Source organism: Pectinophora gossypiella, chromosome 5, assembly GCF_024362695.1.
Source record: "Pectinophora gossypiella chromosome 5, ilPecGoss1.1, whole genome shotgun sequence".
NCBI lineage: Eukaryota > Metazoa > Arthropoda > Insecta > Lepidoptera > Gelechiidae > Pectinophora > Pectinophora gossypiella.
This window is the reverse complement of record NC_065408.1, coordinates 15,695,681-15,714,623: the sequence shown is the minus strand read 5'-3', so window position 1 is coordinate 15,714,623 and position 18,943 is coordinate 15,695,681. Positions and strand designations below refer to the sequence as shown.

The 18,943-nt window shown below is 38.7% G+C and overlaps 3 protein-coding genes across 3 annotated transcripts; 1 reads left to right on the top strand and 2 right to left on the bottom strand.

Annotated features, from left to right (window-relative positions):
- Positions 1–805: 805 nt before the first annotated feature.
- Positions 806–4,054, bottom strand: LOC126367206 (uncharacterized). The gene is made up of 2 exons (XM_050010629.1): positions 3,309–4,054; positions 806–2,701 (listed from the first exon to the last, which is right to left on the bottom strand). Exon 2 carries the CDS (start codon positions 2,680–2,682, stop codon positions 1,213–1,215), a length of 1,470 nt encoding a protein of 489 aa, XP_049866586.1. The 5' UTR covers positions 2,683–2,701; positions 3,309–4,054; the 3' UTR covers positions 806–1,212.
- A 289-nt stretch (positions 4,055–4,343) lies between these two features.
- On the top strand, positions 4,344–5,058 carry LOC126367217 (uncharacterized). The gene has a single exon (XM_050010645.1). It carries the CDS (start codon positions 4,388–4,390, stop codon positions 5,039–5,041), a length of 654 nt encoding a protein of 217 aa, XP_049866602.1. The 5' UTR covers positions 4,344–4,387; the 3' UTR covers positions 5,042–5,058.
- Positions 5,059–16,665: 11,607 nt separating this feature from the next.
- On the bottom strand, positions 16,666–17,935 carry LOC126367220 (uncharacterized). The gene has a single exon (XM_050010648.1). The coding sequence runs from the start codon at positions 17,684–17,686 to the stop codon at positions 17,264–17,266; it is 423 nt and encodes a 140-aa protein (XP_049866605.1). The 5' UTR covers positions 17,687–17,935; the 3' UTR covers positions 16,666–17,263.
- Between the last annotated feature and the right edge of the window lie 1,008 nt (positions 17,936–18,943).

Sequence of the window (18,943 nt, the reverse complement as noted above, 5' to 3'; positions counted from 1 at the left end):
ATTGTATTTACGAAAGTATATATTAAGAAGTTTCACTTCTGAGTACAATAGTCTGAGAGTATCATTGATGTATAATATGTTGGTATAGTACTTAGCAACTTTGATTAGTATTGTTGCCAGTGTGTGTGTGTGTGTTGTGTGTGTTAGGTGTGTAGCAATATAGATTGCTGCTCTTTATTTTGATCAGAATAATAATGGGTGGAAGATGTATTGCACCAGAGTATAATAAAAAGGGACATCATTTATACCCAAAAACAAAGATAAAAGATACACATGTATGTTATCCATGAGATTAGAATGTTAAAAGTAGTAATTTTTACAGATCCGTCTATATTCTTTTGGGGAGCGTAGCCTGGAACGTCCCTGATCAGATACAATGTTTATGAATAAATTAATTTAATTGAAATTTTCAACATTTTCCGATGACTTCCTATTTTTTTTTTTCATACAACCTTTGTCTTGACAATAACATACAGAACAAAAAAGATATTCACCAATCGATCGTATCGAGCTATTTTCAAGTGACGTGCCGTCGGGCAGTTGCCAATTGATTTACGTTATAATATAAGTAGATAGATAAATGTATAACACAATATCATGACCAATGATCGGAATAGGTAGTGCAATTTAGGGTCAACGACCTCAAACATTATATTAGTGTGGATACGCCCGGCGGGATTGCGGGATTTCGGATATTTTCTATCTATACTGGTATTATAAAAGAAAACAATTATTTCATAAGTATTATATTTTAAATGTTTATCATTTCTAAAGTGAAAAGTATGGAAGAAATAAAAAACATTGGTCCTTTAAATATTTTTTTATTATTGTAAAACGTGTAAGCATTCAGTTACGAATAAAAGTGTTCATACAATGTAGACAACAAGTTAAAATAATCATTTGTTAATTAACAACATAATCAGAGAAATACCATTAGAAAACATAGCATCACGCTTGTAACCCCGAAGGGGTAGGCAGAAGTATAAAATACCCACTCCTCGCCAGCTATGTTTGAGTCGCATATAGGGGGCGAGCCTATTGCCATTTATCGGGCACCAAATTATGAGCACATGATAATCATAATGAAATTTAACATTGTTGATTAATATTTAATTTAACCTTTGCATTAAATAAAAACAGTAATTATCGTAATTTATTTCAATTCGACAGAGAACGAACGAACGAACGATTGAATTAAAAAGTTTGTTTCCTTCAATCGTCATCTTCATTTTCACTATCAATTTCTTCAACATTTGAAATAGCATTTTCGTTTTCTGTGGAATTGAAATAAATTACGATAATCTTTTCCATATTTGCCAACTTTAATCTATTTCTTTTAACATTTAATATCCATTTATATGTCGAAAACGTCCGTTCAACTTCTACTGATGTCAGCGGGGCAAATTTCCAAATTAAAATATCGTCAGTTGCTGAACCGCTTGCGATTTGTTCTGAAAACGTCCTGATAATATCAATATCCGGATTGCGAGATATGACTGCTTCTAATTTATTTTGTATAGGTGAACTCATACTCCAATTTACTACTGACCTTACTTCATCAAATATTTGAAATGATTCGACTATGGATCTATCGCGTTTTTGTAAATTTGTCAACGCTATTTGTATTATTTTAAAGTTTTCGTCGATGAAATTTAAATCATTTCGAATATTGTCTTTATTAATAATATTTTTCGCATTTTTTATTGAGACTGCTTCTGAACTTCTCAAACATGTCAAAATATGTTTAATTTCGTCAAAATATTTCACATAATAAGAGGCTGCTGCAAGCCAAGTGCCCCACCGTGTTATTATTGGTTGAGGTGGCAACGGTAAATTGGGATACATGTCTTTTAACAATTTTACTCTACTGGGAGACTTCAAAAAAATTTTCTTTCCGTTGGCAATCAGTGTGTCTACATCCGGATATTCAGAACGTATTTTTTCTGCTACCCGATGGAGAGCATGAGCTAAACAAGTGACATGCTTCATGTTCGGAAAATGTTGTTTTAAAACTCGCCCCGCTGTCAACATGTACGCAACACTGTCTGTACATAACAAAAGAACACTTTCCACTTTATCTTCATAGGAGTCACCCCACAGATTTTTCAAACAATCAATGACAAACTGAGAAATTGTTTTTCCATTAATATTTTCTAATACTTTACAAGCTATTAGGTAAACTTTTTTTGATGCTGTAGAGTTCAAAGGTTTGACCAAAAAGTGCACTACATATCTTCCTAAGAAATCAGTAGTTTCATCCAATGAAATCCATATTTTTTCGTCCACAATCTCGCTGTGTATTGTAGCAAGCTTCTTTGCATAAATTTCGTCCAAATATTTTTTTCTGAGTATTGATTCACTGGGCAGCTTTTTTCGATTAGAACAAGCGCAGCACATGTATTTTTGAAAAAAGTTTTTAAAAGATGGGTTTTCAACTTGTGCCCACGGAATATTACAGAGAATAAGGAACTCTATAAAATCAAATAAAAAATCATTTGGAGACATCGACGGTGTTCCCTTATGCACAACTCCCTCAACATGTCTCTTGATGGTGCTCTTTCGACATCCGATGTTAGTCTCACATTTCGTACAGTAAATTGTATGATTTGTGGACTCGTACATCAGTTCAGGATAGGATTCAATCCAGCGTTGAACAGTCTCTTCCTTTGCTCGCCAACTCATGTTGTCTGAGCTGAGTAATCTGAAAAGAAAAAATCGTTTAGACTATTATGTAAACATGAAGTACATGTTTATAAAAAGTTAGTCCTGTTGTATAAATAGCCATATTGTATTTATAGTCAATACTAGATAACATTACCGTTCCCGCGATATTCCGAGACTTCCGAGGCACCATAAAGTTTGCATCGAACTGTTTGTACTTTTAAAAGTAAATTACGATGGCCTCTTAATTTTTCGTAGACTATAATATATATTTATCATTCAAAATATCTTTAAAAAAGCAACCTAACTATGAGCGAAATATTATTCAAATCCTATTAGCTTTTTTCTTTGTGGAGAGACCTTTAAGCATTTTAATATCCTAATCTTATTTAAAACTTTACAAGTCTTCATAGCTAAGTATTTTAAAAAAGGGCTCGGGATCAAACCTTGTTGCCTTTTATATTTTTAATACTCTTAAGTACTATTTTGAAACAATAGAGACAAATCAAGAGAACTTAAATATGATTCAAGTATAAAACCAATATCAACGAAGTAACATTGATAGACTAAAACTATTTCTAATTGTAATTTTCTAGGTTACAATCAAACAAAACCTTACACATTTAAATATGAATGTTAGTACTTACCGATTTTCACCCAAAAATGGTCCTTTTCATAAACAAATCCAATTCAGTCACGCAAAAATCAGAAGTCCGGTATACAAGAGCCAAATCATCACAAATGCAGAGGTTCGTCAGTCCATAAAACAAGCCAAGATGTCGTCAAGATAATCAAATAAGTAACTCGAACTCACAACGTATGCACTCAATGAACCGAAGAACAGGAGTGAACAAACACCGCCGTATCACCTCATCATCCCTTTTGCAAAAAAGAGACAGAAATATGGGATTTATTGTCTCTTTCTCCCATTTACACTTTATGTTAGTACTCTTATCAGTCGTTGCCTTTGTTAAGCAAAAACAATAATAAGTACAGAAGTTTCACTCTTTTATTGTTTAGCGCATGCCGCCGCCACTTGAAAGGCAAATGCCGCCAACAAAAAAAAAAGTAGAACACTGCATTCATTTCAAATTGGCATCTTATCGCTAATCGTACAAGAGTGCAATTTGCGTGCCTTTGTATTCGTACAATACATTTTCTAAGAATTTTAGTTGAGTTTGAAATAAGGAAAAATATGGCGGTCAATTAAGTTAAGTCGCGTTAAATTGCATAATAATTTAATGTAATATAACATTTTTAAACCCTAATAATCTTTATTGTGACCAGCTCGTATCGAAATAGTAATCCCGCGCGGTTGGCATGTCCATGTTAAGATTTCGTCACGCAATCCCGCCAAATTGCACTACCTATTCCGATCACTGATCATGACTTACGACAGTCACGAATGGAATGCGATGTTCGTTTGCGTAGTTGTGACATCAAACTAAATATAAATACTTAGTTATCACTACGTATAGGAGCCAGGCACTTTATTGCCCTAATATACGTACTTATTAAATATTACTATAATAATGGAGTTCATAATGTAAAAATAATAATTAATATTTGTGTATTTTTGGTCCTGTGTAAAACGTCAACATTCCGTGCATATAGATCTAGATATAACTGGGAAAATTTATTTATTCTGAATATTTCTTACCAGTAGTGAAATATAAGCCAGTTGCAGACAGGTGGCCTATTACTGAGTGTTTCAAAAACCCAGTACATGGTGTATAATGACCCATCTTCCATCAACAACCCTCTCATTATTGACGGACAACAAGTCACCAGGTGTGACGAATATAAATATTTGGGCACCATGTTACACTCGTCTGGCAACCTGGACACAAACATACAGCATCGGATAGCGGCAGCCTGGCTTAAATGGCGGGAAGTAACTGGTGTAACCTGTGACAAACGTATGCCCGTTAAGCTCAAAGGCTTAGTGTACAAGAGCATGATCAGGCCAGTCTTGACGTTTGGTAGTGAAACGTGGGCAGTAACGCAGCGCCAAGTCCAGACCATTCAAGTCGCTGAGATGAAAATGCTTAGGTGGATGTGCGGAGTGACGATGCTCGACAAAATCCGTAACGAATACGTGCGCGGCAGTCTCGGCGTACGCGACATCTCCGAAAAGCTACAAGAGAGCAGGCTCCGTTGGTTTGGGCACGTAAAAAGAAGACCTCCAGATTATGTGGGTAACGTTACAGCCAATCTAAACATACCAGGGCTTAGACCAAGAGGACGGCCAAAAACAAGATGGGCGGATGTGGTCAAAAAGGACCTGTGTATGTGCAATGTCTCCGAGAACGACACGTCCGATAGAGCGAAGTGGAAGAGAAGTACGAAGAAGGCAGACCCCACCATCAGATGGGAATAATAAATGCCAAGGAGAGAGAGAGTAGTGAAATATAAACAAATGAGCTGGTCGGTATACAGATATATATATATATCTGCCTTGATGTAGCGTTTTATTTTTCAAACTATGTTTGCATTATGTTTGCTTTATGATAGATTAATACAGACACTGATTAATAATACATTATCTTCACGCTGCATACCTTTTGAGGTAGTCATTGAAAACGAGATACAGGGCGCACAACATTACTGCGTGCCCTTAGATCGATCAACTAGATAACCGCGCGGTCTTATACGGCGCTGATCGATATTCATACAAAAGACATCAACGCGCGTCCTCTAGCGCTCAATGGTATCCAATGCACATTACATTATACTAACGCGCGATCACACTGGAATTTATAGTGATTACACCGCGTGATTAACTTAATTGCAAAATATACTATATTATCACAATGGCATTTTAAAAGCGTGACGATATAAGGATTAGATAAATTGATAAGTTTCATAAAAAAAATACGATTTTGTTTGGTTTATCCCACAGCTAACTGTTACATTAATTTTATTTATATCTCTTGGATGTGTGTGCAATAAAGTATATTGGTGTATAATTACTTGTCTTATTGGTAAAGCTAAGTCCGTATACCTAAGTCCAACCACAGCACCGGCAGCATCCGGGAGCAATCCGTCCACACGCGCGCCTACTAGCCGCGTCATTTGTGAACGTTTCCACTGTATTTACAATGTTAAATGAGTTTTTCATAGTTTTGCGAAGCGAGTAGTGTTGGGTTCTTACCCGGAAAATTCCCGCGTTTTGGGAATTTTCCCAATTCTGAGGGAAAAAACCCGAAAAATTCCCATTTCAAGGGAAAATATTTTTTATCGCATATATTTGTATTAAAAGTAAGGATTTCCAACAAAGACATTTAAATATAATGTATGCCTACTTATGCCCAATTTATTTTCTGTCGTAGTGTCGTATGAACTCTTAAAAAACTTATCTAAAGGAGATCATCGGATTTCGGCCCAGAAGTCAAAGTGCCGGCCAAAAAATAATTTTGCTATATTCCGTTAGATCTTATCCGTATGAGCATTTATTACTATGGCACCAAAGCTGTAGGGTCAATATCTTCGGTTTTATTCGATTTTAAAAAACTGTATTTTTCATACATTTTTGGTGAAAATGTAAAGTGCCGGCCAAGTAACAATAATGGTATTATTCTTAGAACTTACCTGTCTGAGCATTTATTACTATGGCACCAAAGCTGTAGGGTCAATATTTTCGGTTTTATTCGAATTAAAAAAAACTGAATTTTCATACATTTTTGGTGAAAATGTGAAGTGCCGGCCATGAAACAATATTTGTATATCCCGTTAGAACTTATCCATTTTACCATTTATTATTAGGGCACCAAACGTCTATGACCATTATTTTGACTTTTGTTGGACTTTACGTTATAGTTTCTATGTGAAAAGTGCCGGTCAGCAAAAAACACATGTCAAAGCTATCGAGACATTATTAACTATGACAAAAACGTGTATGACCATTAATTAGTTTGGCTTTTGTGGGATTTAAAAAAAACTTGATTTTTGATTCATTTTGTATAAAAATAAAATACAACAGGCGCGTTATTTAAAGGATCGTCAGAATGTTTATTACTATGGCATTAAACGACTATGAACAATATTTTGAACTTAATTCGATTTTTCAAAAATCAAAAAAAAGTTTTATCTAGTGATAATGGAACTATCTTGCTAAAGGCGTAATATGGTGGTCGTCTTTTGAAAAATAGGTTTACGTTTGACCACTACCTTACCTGATGGTGATACACGCTTAAGAAGCTACTTTTTTAAAGAAAAGTGTATACAAGGAATAAACAGCGGGGTGATAGAGGTAAGTACTATGTTATCGGCCGAGTAGCACCAGGACATTGTGATAGGCATACTTGCAAAGTAGAATAGAATAGAAAAAGTTTATTATAAGTACAACTACCCGACTCCTGTTTTCCCTAACAGATACTTCAGGCGTCATGCCAAAATACGAGTTTCGTCACTAGATGGCAAGCTTGTCTTTGGAGGGTGGTAACCATTTACGGTCAAGGTGAATCAATACCATAATTCAACCTAAACTTAGGCCGTAACGTTGAGTCGAATGCGAAAACTACAGTCAACGTCATATCTAAAATCAGATAGTATTAATATAGAAGTTCACCTAACAACACAAAACAAAAACACAAAGTATTTATCTGACTAATAACTAGTCATTGGGAAAGCTCTGCTTGTTGTCATTGTTAAAATGTATAAAACAAGTTTTTTTTTAAAGTCAAATAAAAGCCAAAGTCGACATTTGGTAGTATCGTAAAAATACGTTTCAAGTCGTTTACCAAAAGATTTGACTTATTTGTTTCGCTGGCTGACATTTTCCCATTTGAACCAAAACGGAAAGAGAGATGAATAAAAAGTCAACATAACGGTCAAAAATGTTTTGCGCCGGATTATTAAATGTTCTAAAGGTCCTTTGTAATCCGCCGTACCGCATTTTTTACCCAAAGCACTTTATTTTCATACAAAATAAATAAGAAATCAAGATTTTTAAAATACACTAAAAGCCAAACTAATGGTCATACAAGTTTGGCGCTATAGAAAAAAAATATAACAGGCATCTACTCGATACTCTCAACATGATATTTTTGCTGGTCAGCATTTTTCACATTCGAACTAAAACGTAAATTCCAATAAAAGTCAAAATAATGGTCATAGATGTTTGGTGTTATTAAAAAATATTGAGAAGCAACTATTAGACAGATTCGACATATTTTTTTCGATGGCCGGTATTTTAACATATTAACCAAAACTGAAAGTCCAATAATGGTCATAGAAGTTTGGCGCCATACTAATAAATGTTCTAACGGTCCTTTGTAATACGCTTGTATACCTCTTTTTCCCAACGGACATAATATTATTTTTTACAAAATGTATGAAAAATCGAGATTTTTAAAATCCAATTAAAGCCAAATTAATGGTCATACACCTCTGGTGTCATAGTAAAAAATGTTCAGATAATAACGATAACACATAATCTAAAGTGGGACGAACACATTATTGGAATCACTAATAAGGATAACTCCCTCTTATACATAATTAGAAAAGCTTTTTATCATATAGATACGGAATTGTTTCTTAGGCTTTACAAAACTTACTTACGTCAGACCGCTGTTAGAACATGGGTTTCAAATATGGAGACTTTACTATCGGAAGGACTCTACTAGAGAGAGATCTCTCTTTACTCGAGAGAGTCCAAAGAAGAGCAACAAAGATGGTGACAGTACTGGCTGGCCGGAGTGGACCTTAGCGGGGGCCGCAGGACTCTCACCTCTGGCTTGCCTTCATTGGCCAGCCAGAGTGGGGCGTTAGAGCTATACGCTCGCAGGGTGGAAGTGAAAGATGCATAAGTCGCGAGTTGGTAAGGCGGGTAAACCGCCTCGCAGAAAGCGGTGTACACCTATTGACATCTTGAGATGCTCACAACCATGTTGTTGCCTTGCCGTCCAGTCGCGTCGGCTAGATAGGTGACCCAACCAGTTAGTGACGAGTCACCGCCTGCCCAATGTGTCTCTGTTATTAAAATTGGTCGAGCAGGCGCCATAGTCCCCCATAGCCCCAGTATCCCGGTTCACTAACCCCCAACCCAATAGCCCCGTTCCTTTTGTTCCCATAATCTGCAATAGTCCTACACGAAGCAGGGATTGTCTTTGGGTGCACTCCCATAGTGCATACAGGGATAATCGCCGGTTGATGTCACAACACATTTAGAGTAAATTGTCTTAAGGGGACTCCACGTGTTGGCTTCGGCCCCACGCACGCCTTCCAAAAGTCCGGGACTCCATGACAGACCCGACCCGAGACATGGAAACGACATACAAATAATAATAAGATTAAAAATAATTAAATAAAAAATATTTTCCCATGATTCGGGAATTTTTCGGGTGTTTATTTTATTTTCCCATATTTTCCCGATATTTTTTCTTTCCCACCCAATTTTTTCTTTCCCTGCCCATCACTAGAAGCGAGTATACATAATGCATGAGTGGAGGTGTGCGCCGCGCCCGCGCCCGCGCCCGCGCCGCCGCCGCCACCGCCGCTCGGTGGACGCTTCTCGGTTACATTCTCTGCTTCCTTTTATTGAAAATTATGTACACAGGATATATTTCACTGACTTATAATATACACTTCACTTCATTTGCCGTATGTTATGTACTTATAACAAGTCAGAAAGACAAGCACCAGCCCCGCTATTCTACAGCTCTGGCCCCTCATCATTGACCCTCTAGCTGCTAGTAACGGCCAGGTGCTAGAGTCTAGCACCGGAATTATAGGTACATTGTATCTCATAATAGCAGTAGGTATATAAATGTGGTAAATGTATCAATATCCATTTTTCTTTTGATATATTTTATTACTTACTTATACAATTATTTATAAAGTTGATTTATAATGTATAAGTACCTATGTTCCAAATTATAACTGTATCTAAGACGTAGTTGCCACTACACTAGGGTGAACGAAGTATGCATTTACAGCTCTACCTCCGATCTAAAGTTATTCAGCCTGATCTATGTGATGTACTAATTTATTGTAGAAATTAAAATACTTTGCTAATTTCTGATTGAAAGGCGAAGTAGTTATGTTATCTGTGGCAAATCTAAAATAGAATCACTTTAAAAAAAATGTGTGACCTACTCCCGCATGCCGGCGGACTGAACGGCCGATAGTTTAAACCTTAATATTGGAATATTTGGAATAGTATGAAGGAAGGGATTTATTTTACAGTACTACAATAACACTCACAAAGTTACGTAACGCGCTCTGTGCATGACGCTCCGTCAAGTGGAGTAGCACGTAGTGTGGGACATGCAAGCAGCAGCACCCGGCCGCCCGCCCGGCGGCGTCGGTGTGGTCGGAGGTGGTAGCGGCGGCTTCACGAGTTTGTTTGTTTATGTTGCATGGCTTGACCTTGTGTTTGTTTTGTTTGTTACGGTAAAGTTACAGGAATTTGGCTATGATAGTCTATTCAGTTTATTAAAGGTGCCTACCTACCTACCTTTTAATTTTAGTAGTTCTCTATCGACTAGTAGGAAAAGATAATTGTTGCCGTAACGACCTTACGTATCCTAATTATATCTTTATGAAGATGGTACCTTATGATAATGTATGAGGATGACTCGCTCCTAGTGTTCGTTTACTTTTCCTCCTGCGAGTGCGAGCACAGACACCCGGCCTGACCGCGCTCAGCCGCTGCACACACAGCTGCGCCGCCGCCGGCCAGCGGTCGCCGTCGCTGTAGCAAAATACTTGGATAGGTAGGCACCTAGACCCGCGGCACTCCAGCAACGTTTAGCACTGCGGAATCCAATAGCACAGCACTGAGTAGCACGTAGTTGGGCGTACGTAGCACAGGCTACAACCTGGCGCCTGGCACGGAGCACGCACTGCACACGCGACACACACTGCCAGGCGGCCGCGCTCGTCGCCAGCCTCGCGCGCACTCCCGCCGCCGCGCGTCGCCCCCCGCGCCCCCCGCGCCGCAGCCGGGGCTCCGCCCCCGGGGGCGGCTCCCTCGGACTGCCTCCGCCCGCGGAGGTCCATCACCGGCACCACACACCACCACCAGTTATATCGAAGCACTCGCACTTGGTACTTAATCGTGTGTGTTCGATATTGTTTGGCCAATATAACCACCTACTGATTTTTTTGTATTTTGATACCTCTACTTGTAATCGGCGAAACATACAACTTACTTCGAGGACATTAGTTGAGTTAGTCGCTCGTATTTTGACGTACAGGTAGAGGAGAGGAAATGCTAGATGGATAGAACACAGGTGACGGTGGCGTAGGCCTGGTGAAGGTCTACTTCGTGGGCCACGCTTCCAGCCCACCTCGACTTTTATTACAGTATCGTTTACATACACATTTTTTTTTTATAATAAACAGTTATCCAAGTTATTTTATACTATTCATCTGCACAGACAGACAGACATCACGCCCTTAAAGTCTTCCGGTCCGGCTGGGCAACACCACTAGCATAGAATAAGGAATAATGCGACATATAAAACGGCAACTCTCCCCTCCCCACCAGCTGAGGTAGTTTTACCGCGCTCGGTCTTACTTTAGTCCATCAGACGTCACATAAAACGAAGCTTTTTTTTTGTATGACGTGTCTGGGGTGTGCGGTGCCACAAGCGACTAGGAGACAACTTACAGTCACACAATTGTCGCCCCCTAATAATATTCGCAGGGAGCGTGGAGATCTAATAGAGACATTCAAAATCTTAAAAAGTAAATATGTCCCGGACAACTTTGAGGCATTATATTGGTTCAATTCATATTCATATTTTCATTGGTAATGTAGGTACATTACACGTCACTCAGATAAAGGTCAATAATAAAAAAGATAAAGAAAAAAGGAATCCAAACACCTTATCGTGTGAGTTGTGAGGTGGACTACCAGCTTCAACCACTCTGGTGTCAGGGTTATTATTGGGCCGCCAAAGGCCCCTGACATGACTCATGTAACGCCTACATACTACATCAGTAATTACTAACCGGGACCAACGGCTTAACGTGCCAGACAATCAGGTGATCAGCATGTAATGTCCTAACCAAATTAGGGATCACCAAGTGATTTTTGCGATTTGTCCCCACCGGGATACGAACCCGGAATCTCAGGATCGTGAGGCCACCACTCAACCACTGGACCACTAATCATAACACCAATTTAAGAGGTTATAAGTTCAAATTCCATAAAATTTCACATACATACACGTGTCAAATTTGGCTCATATATTAAGACTTCCGAGATACATAATATGTGTTCTAAATTTCATAAACACATCTCAAACGGTTACGTCCAAAAATCGACATTTTTATCACTGACTGACCTACAGATAGATCATAACTTTATCCCTGTTCCAGATGACTTAGAAAGTTAAAATTTGGTATGCAGATAGGTATTTAGGTGAATACAAAGGAAAAAAAACAGAAACTGGCAATTTCTTTTATAATTTTTCACTTTATTCTATTAGGAACACTTAACTTACGTACCTAGGTACTTAAGAGTCTGTAAAACTATGATTGTAAGAATCAGCAATCAAAACTCATGACAGCCAGTATTTATGTGGTAAGTATGTGGATTTTAAGGTCTTGATGTGAAAATATAACGAGTTGAATAACCAGAGTGGTTATTTATTCTTTTTTTCATTCAAATAGGTATAGGTATTTTTGTTTTTGTACTTATAATTAAGAGTTTAGCCGTCTTTAATATTTATTACGCTATTAACTGGGATTAAGTATTAATTATTGTTTGAACATTTAGCGCACATCAATAGTATAAAATCATTATTCATAAATAATTATAAAATAATAGGCATTTTGGTACACGGCGCGCGGTGCAACGCCGGAACAGCGCGGTGTGTGCGAATAGCTGCACCGCGCGACGCTCACAAGCGCGACCGCCCCGTCTTTCTGTCCGGTTGTCTCTCCATATCTGATCTAAGGTTGCGATTTATGCTACGATACTACTTCTTAAGATAATATATTGGTAAGTACCCAAGGTCCGACTTGGCTAGTTTTTATATACTTACAAATTATTATGTTCGATGGCTAGTTTATACCAGCAATCAAAATTTTCGGAATCAGGTATAAAATAAGAACCGACAAGTTCTTGCGAAGGCTATAATATAATTCATATATGAAAGCTAGCCAACTCAGACCTTAGGCTACAATATATTATTTTAAGTTAAAGGAATTATTTATAAAGAAATTAATTTTATGTTGTTATAAATAAATTTCAGGACTGACCATTGAACTTGACTCTCATTTCACATTTACGTTTTTGATGGTAGTAAGTATCTACTTTTAGTGTCAACTCCTTTGAATGAAAAATAGAACTCCCGAATAGTTGAATACAGGCACTTACCAATTGAACACTGCCTGCCTGATTAAATAATGATAATAATGGTGTGGACAGAGCCACAAGTATCGTACCTAATACTGTCGTTATGTGGTTGTGGTAGAGCAACACTGTGGTTGATACTATTAGTAGATGTCAGTTCACAGACAAAACGTATCGTCCCTGGTCGCGTGTAACAAACTGTTGTAGAGAAGTAGTTTTAGGCGGATGAGACGTTCTTTATTTTAGAAATGACGATTCAAAGTGTACTTATGTTACCTACTACATAAAGATATTTTTGAATTTGAATATGAAGTTGAATTTGAACAGTTCGCACGTTCAACTGTAAGTAATATTTAAATATTTATTGTGTGTTTGTTTATTATGCTGCGGAAATAAAGATTATTTTGCATATAATAATAGGCTTTACATTACGACGATTATAAGTAGGTAAATCTTGTGCAAATAAAGATAACAGTTGACGTAAATACCTGAGCATATGATACAACCTGCTGTACTAATTAGGAAACTATTCAGGATACTTGATGCACCTACTTGGGTGGAGCAGCATCGAACATTTACCTTTCAAGATACCTACCTACTTAGTTAAAGTTTCAATTTGGACATGTCGACAGACAGAACAAAATCCGACAGAGTGATTGTGTTCATGTCTAGGTGCAACGGTCTAATCGCCAGCCAGACTATGGTTCAAATCATCCAAGTGCACGGCATCGGCCGCGTTTTTTTTCCTTTAACGTGACTGATTATAGAGTTCATGGTAGAGTTTTATTATACCATGTTAGAGTTGTGAAACGGGTTTATGTTCATATTGTGGCCTCCGTGGTTGAGTGTTAGGCTCACAATCATCACGAGGTCCCGGGTCCGAATCCAGATGGGGACATAACACAAAAATCACTTTCTGATCCCTGGTTTAGTTAGGACATTGCAGGCTGATCAACCGATTTACCAAACTAAGATGATCCGTGCTTCGGCAGACACGTTAAGCAGTCTGTGTCGGCTAATATTGTAACAGTGTAGTCGTTACATGAGTCGTGTATAGGGAATGCAATACCTACCGGGATACCAAGATCCCGAAATACCGGGATCCCGCATGATTTCTGCGGGACCAGTCCCGCACGTAAATCGAGCGGGATGCCTCGGGATTAGCGGGACTGCGCATCGGCAAAAGCCACGTGTTGTTCGGCGCGGAAGCTCTTTACTAACAATTCTACCTACAAGCGTGGAAGCAGAGTGAGCGTTTTCTGCAGCTGGCTATCAGTTAGGAGTCGTTTGGCAGATGAAACTATAACATCTTATGTTTTATGCGCAGTTATTTCCAAAGTAATGTCTAACCTAATTATTTTGTTCATGTTTGTTCTTGTTTAATGTGAAAGCTCTCAACTTTCAATACATACTTGTGAATATTATTTCTTTTTTAATTTTTCGTTCTACATGCATTTATAATACTGGATTCATATCACTTTGCTTTATGACTTTCAACATCATGCGGGATCTCGCAAATAGCAGGGTCCTGAGGGACCGCGGTCCCTTAGTCCCGCAAATACCGGGATTGAAATATTGGTGCGGGTTTGCATGCCCTAGTCGTGTACGTCAGGGGTCTTTAGCGGCTCGATAGTAACCCTGAATCGCAGGGTTGTTAGGTCGGTCACTAAAAAGTCATTAACTCACAATTTAAGCCACACGAGACAAGAAGTTCGTATTAAAACGAATATACAATCAAATTCGTAATCGTATTAATTTTAATTTTATTTTTTTATATTTTTTTTTTATTTGTTATTTTAATCTGTTGTTATAAATTCGTCTACCGAAAGGTGCGACATAAATTACATTATAACCCTTTTACCTATGTTGACGAATAAATAAATGAATTTGTATTCGAAGGCTAAATCGGAAAAAAGTAGTTGGCCGAGAATCTAGAATATTTCTTTGAAGAACTTCGTATGGAGTCCTGACAATAGGTAACTCGTAATCTTATCTTATTTAGCCTATACGATTCCACTGCTGGGCAATACCATTGACTTATTTTTTTCGCGCTTACGCGGAGCGTCACCTGACGTAATACATAGGTAAGTAGATGTAAGTACCTAACTACGTATGATGTTGTTTCGTTTTGGACAGAACAACGTCAACGTAAGTCGGTTAGTTAGCAATATAAGACGCCCTATAGGATATCGTACCCGTTACTTATTAAGATTTACTGAAGGTCCCAGTGTTTCGGTTTTCGGATAAGGCGTGGAAATGTTACAATTTATGGCAATATTTTATCATAGGTATAGTTGCATTGGATTGCATTAGGCTGAAGGCAAGAGGGAAACCACTGCCCTTTTTTTCCGTAATAAAGTAGCATGGAGAATGCTACTCCGACAAGAGCGTGGCTCTTAAAATAGTGATTAGGCAGATAGATACGTTGATTTGAAATATTTTGTAGCGTAATGAACACCAAATTATAATTGTAAAATAAAACACCAGACGTTGATCAAACATGTTTATGAAACAGGGCAAATAAATAAAATATATTCTCACACCCGTAACCTCTACCCTATTGGGGTAGGCAGACCCACAAATAATCAAGACAACTTGCAACCACTGGTAATAAGAAGTCCTAAGATGGATATAATGATGAACCTTATGTTGCCAAGGAATCAGCCTACAGTATGTAACAGCCCATAACAATTATCCATCATATTAGAAAGGACACAATCCCTGTATAGCCTAATAGGGCACATACATTAGTGAAATAGGACCCTACTCATTTAGTTGAAGGAAGTTATAAGTAAATCTTCTATTTTTTTTCCCAACAGCCAGTTCTAGGACCTGTGTGTGCTCTACAACATATTTACATTTATTTGTCCTATGTGTTGCTACCACTGCATCTCTTCCTCACAGGATGCAGTGGTAGCAACACGGAGGGTGATGATATCAGTGTTGGGCCTGTGATGATGACCCATCCCGTGCATGTGCTGAGCTGCAACAAGTGCATGTGGGACTCTAGTGCGATTTATTTATAAAAAATCTAAAAACAATGCTAACTATAAAGCTATTTTTTGCTCTCTCTCTTCAACGTTGCTGTGCCAACCAGAGTCCATGTTTTAGTTCCTATGCCTAGATAGCACCCCATTGTACTACATGGAAAGCAATAAATAATTGAGTGTTGACTCAAAAATGGTTGTGGCACCAGTGGCACCTAGCGCTGATGTCCTACCACACAACATGGAACTTAGAAAACTTACAATAACGAAAAATAATGCAAAAATCTAAACAAGCTAATGGAAAGACTGTTTTAATCAAGTTAAAAATTTGTTTTCGCAATTTTTTACCAGAAAGAAGTTAATTGAAAGAATCTAATTGAAGTTTTATTGATGAAAAACTGTGATTTTTTAATAATGTGTGGTCTTCATTATAAAGCGACGAAATGCACCACTAAAAATGATTCAGTAATAATGAAGACATACATAAGGCAACTTCAGAAAAAACCTCTAGTACATTTGGCTCATTATCCAATTCCCCTCCCATCACAGCTTTTGGACTTTGGACAAGTGGTGAAAGGGTAGAAAGAGCAGCTGCACTGTATGATATAGGGAGCTGTAACACTAGTTGCGCCTCCTGACCTGGTAAGGTATTTAAGCAATAGAACTGCTTGTAGTGGACTGATCATAGTTCGAACAGAAAGACAAAAAATTGCCCAAATAAAATGTATTAGTTTATCATTACATATATTTGCTTAATTACAATTTCATTCCAACAGATAAGTAGATGGGAAAACATATAGGTAGTGGTTAAAAATACAAGTATAATTTGGAACAAATATTACCTATAACTACAGGAAAATCAGTAAATTTGTAGTAATTCTTCTTACAGCAATATAAAGCTTCTACAAGTATCTATATTATTGTCATAATGTTGATCAACACACGGTGTCTGGTGCTGCACCACTTTCACCTCTGGTTCCAGTATATATTTCCCAAGTTCATTATTTATTTTCATTTCTATTACAAGCTAACTGTTGACCCCAACCTTGTATGCTTGAAACATATTATATACATAAGCTCACGCCTATTTCCCACCGGGGTAAGTAGAGACTATGGAATGCTTGAAACATAAATTAATTAATAAAGAATCAAAAATCTCAGCTTAGACATCTGTGGTCTACTGTACTGTACTGACTTATTTACTTACATAAAAATAATGAGATGAACTTGGTAGTTTTGTTAAACTTCATTCTGGCAAGGCACTTGCAATACACCACCTTAAAAACTGCATAATAGTCTCAAATCATCACTGAAAACAGTCAGGCCTGCTCTTGATCTCTGCTATGAGGCCGCGCTCCACGAGCGGCGCCGTGAACCGGTCGAATGCGGCGCCGCAGCAAACATGCACAGGACGCGCGAGCGCCTGCGCCAGCCGCCGCGCCAGTGCCGCCGCCGCCTCCGCCGTTGCGCCTGCACCCGCCAGCGGCGTGGCCAACGCAGCGCGGCCCTCAGCGGCCGGCACGCCCAGAGCCACGGCGCCCAGCTCGGCCGGGCCCTCGCCGCCGCCCAGCCACAGCAGCAGCGCGCCCGGCAACCGCAGCGCCGCCGCGCGGCACAGCACGCCGCCGCCCGCGCCTACCGTGAACTGGTGCACGCGCCACTCCGGCCGCCGGTATACCACCCGTCGGGACGAGCGCGCGACCCGCTCGGGAACAGCCACCTTCTCCATTCAGCAACCGGCACGTACTCCCAAACAGAACAACAGAGGTATGAACAGTAAATTTTTTACAGTGGATGACGACGTCTAAAGACAGAAGCTTTGGTGAACCGAAAACCCTTCCTTCGACTCAAATTAATTGCATTGCAAGATTAGCAAAGCACAAAAAGCAAAGAAATAAATGTTGTCAATCTAGTCCACAGCGACAGACCAAGTCAAGTAGAGATGCTATGCATCCAAAGGTGGAAACTGCTCTTATAGAACATGACAGCTCCTTTTTTTAAAATTGATTTTTTTTTTTTTTTTTTGGTTTGGTTTTCCCCGAAGGGTAAGGCAAAGGGAACTATGCCCATACAGCCATGTCTGACGTATTTTTTTTCTTGATGATTAATGAAATGATGAAAGGTGATGATGATGAAACCTAAGCCCCCACCCTCGGAGTAGACTCCTACTCCGAACCCCAAACGAATTAACTCAAAAGTCCGCATAAACTTTTGAGTTATGAAGCGGCTTCCTGACACGAAGCGAAAATAGGCAGATACACTTTGTTTATTGAATACTCCAATATAATAACACTCGCGAATGTCTTCCGACTAACTTAATGCGATCATTAACCACAAAACACCACTTCGTATTAATTATTTAGATTATTCAATGAAGAAAGCAACTGTCCCGTTCCCGCCTCCCGCCAAAAAGCCTCTTTTTAAAATTGAATTATTTGCTTCTTTTTTTTTTTTTTTGTTTTCCCCGAAGGGTAAGGCAAAGGGAACTATGCCCATACAGCCATGTCTGACGTATTTTTTTTCTTGATGATTAATGAAATGATGAAAGGTGATGATGATGAAACCTAAGCCCCCACCCTCGGAGTAGACTCCTACTCCGAACCCCAAACGAATTAACTCAAAAGTCCGCATAAACTTTTGAGTTATGAAGCGGCTTCCCGGCACGAAGCGAAAATAGGCAGATACACTTTGTTCATTGAATACTCCAATATAATAACACTCGCGAATGTCTTCCGACTAACTTAATGCGATCATTAACCACAAAACACCACTTCGTATTAATTATTTAGATTACTCAATGAAGAAAGCAACTGTCCCGTTCCCGTCTCCCGCCGAAAAGCCTGAATTATTTGCCTTGGAAGTGCTTGGAAGTTAGAAGCTTTGGGTGGTAGCAATTTTAGCCTTCTTAAGCCTAAATCGACTCCCCTTTTCACCCTCGTGATAAGATCTAATTATTTTCATTTGGAATGGGAATTTGAAATGAAAT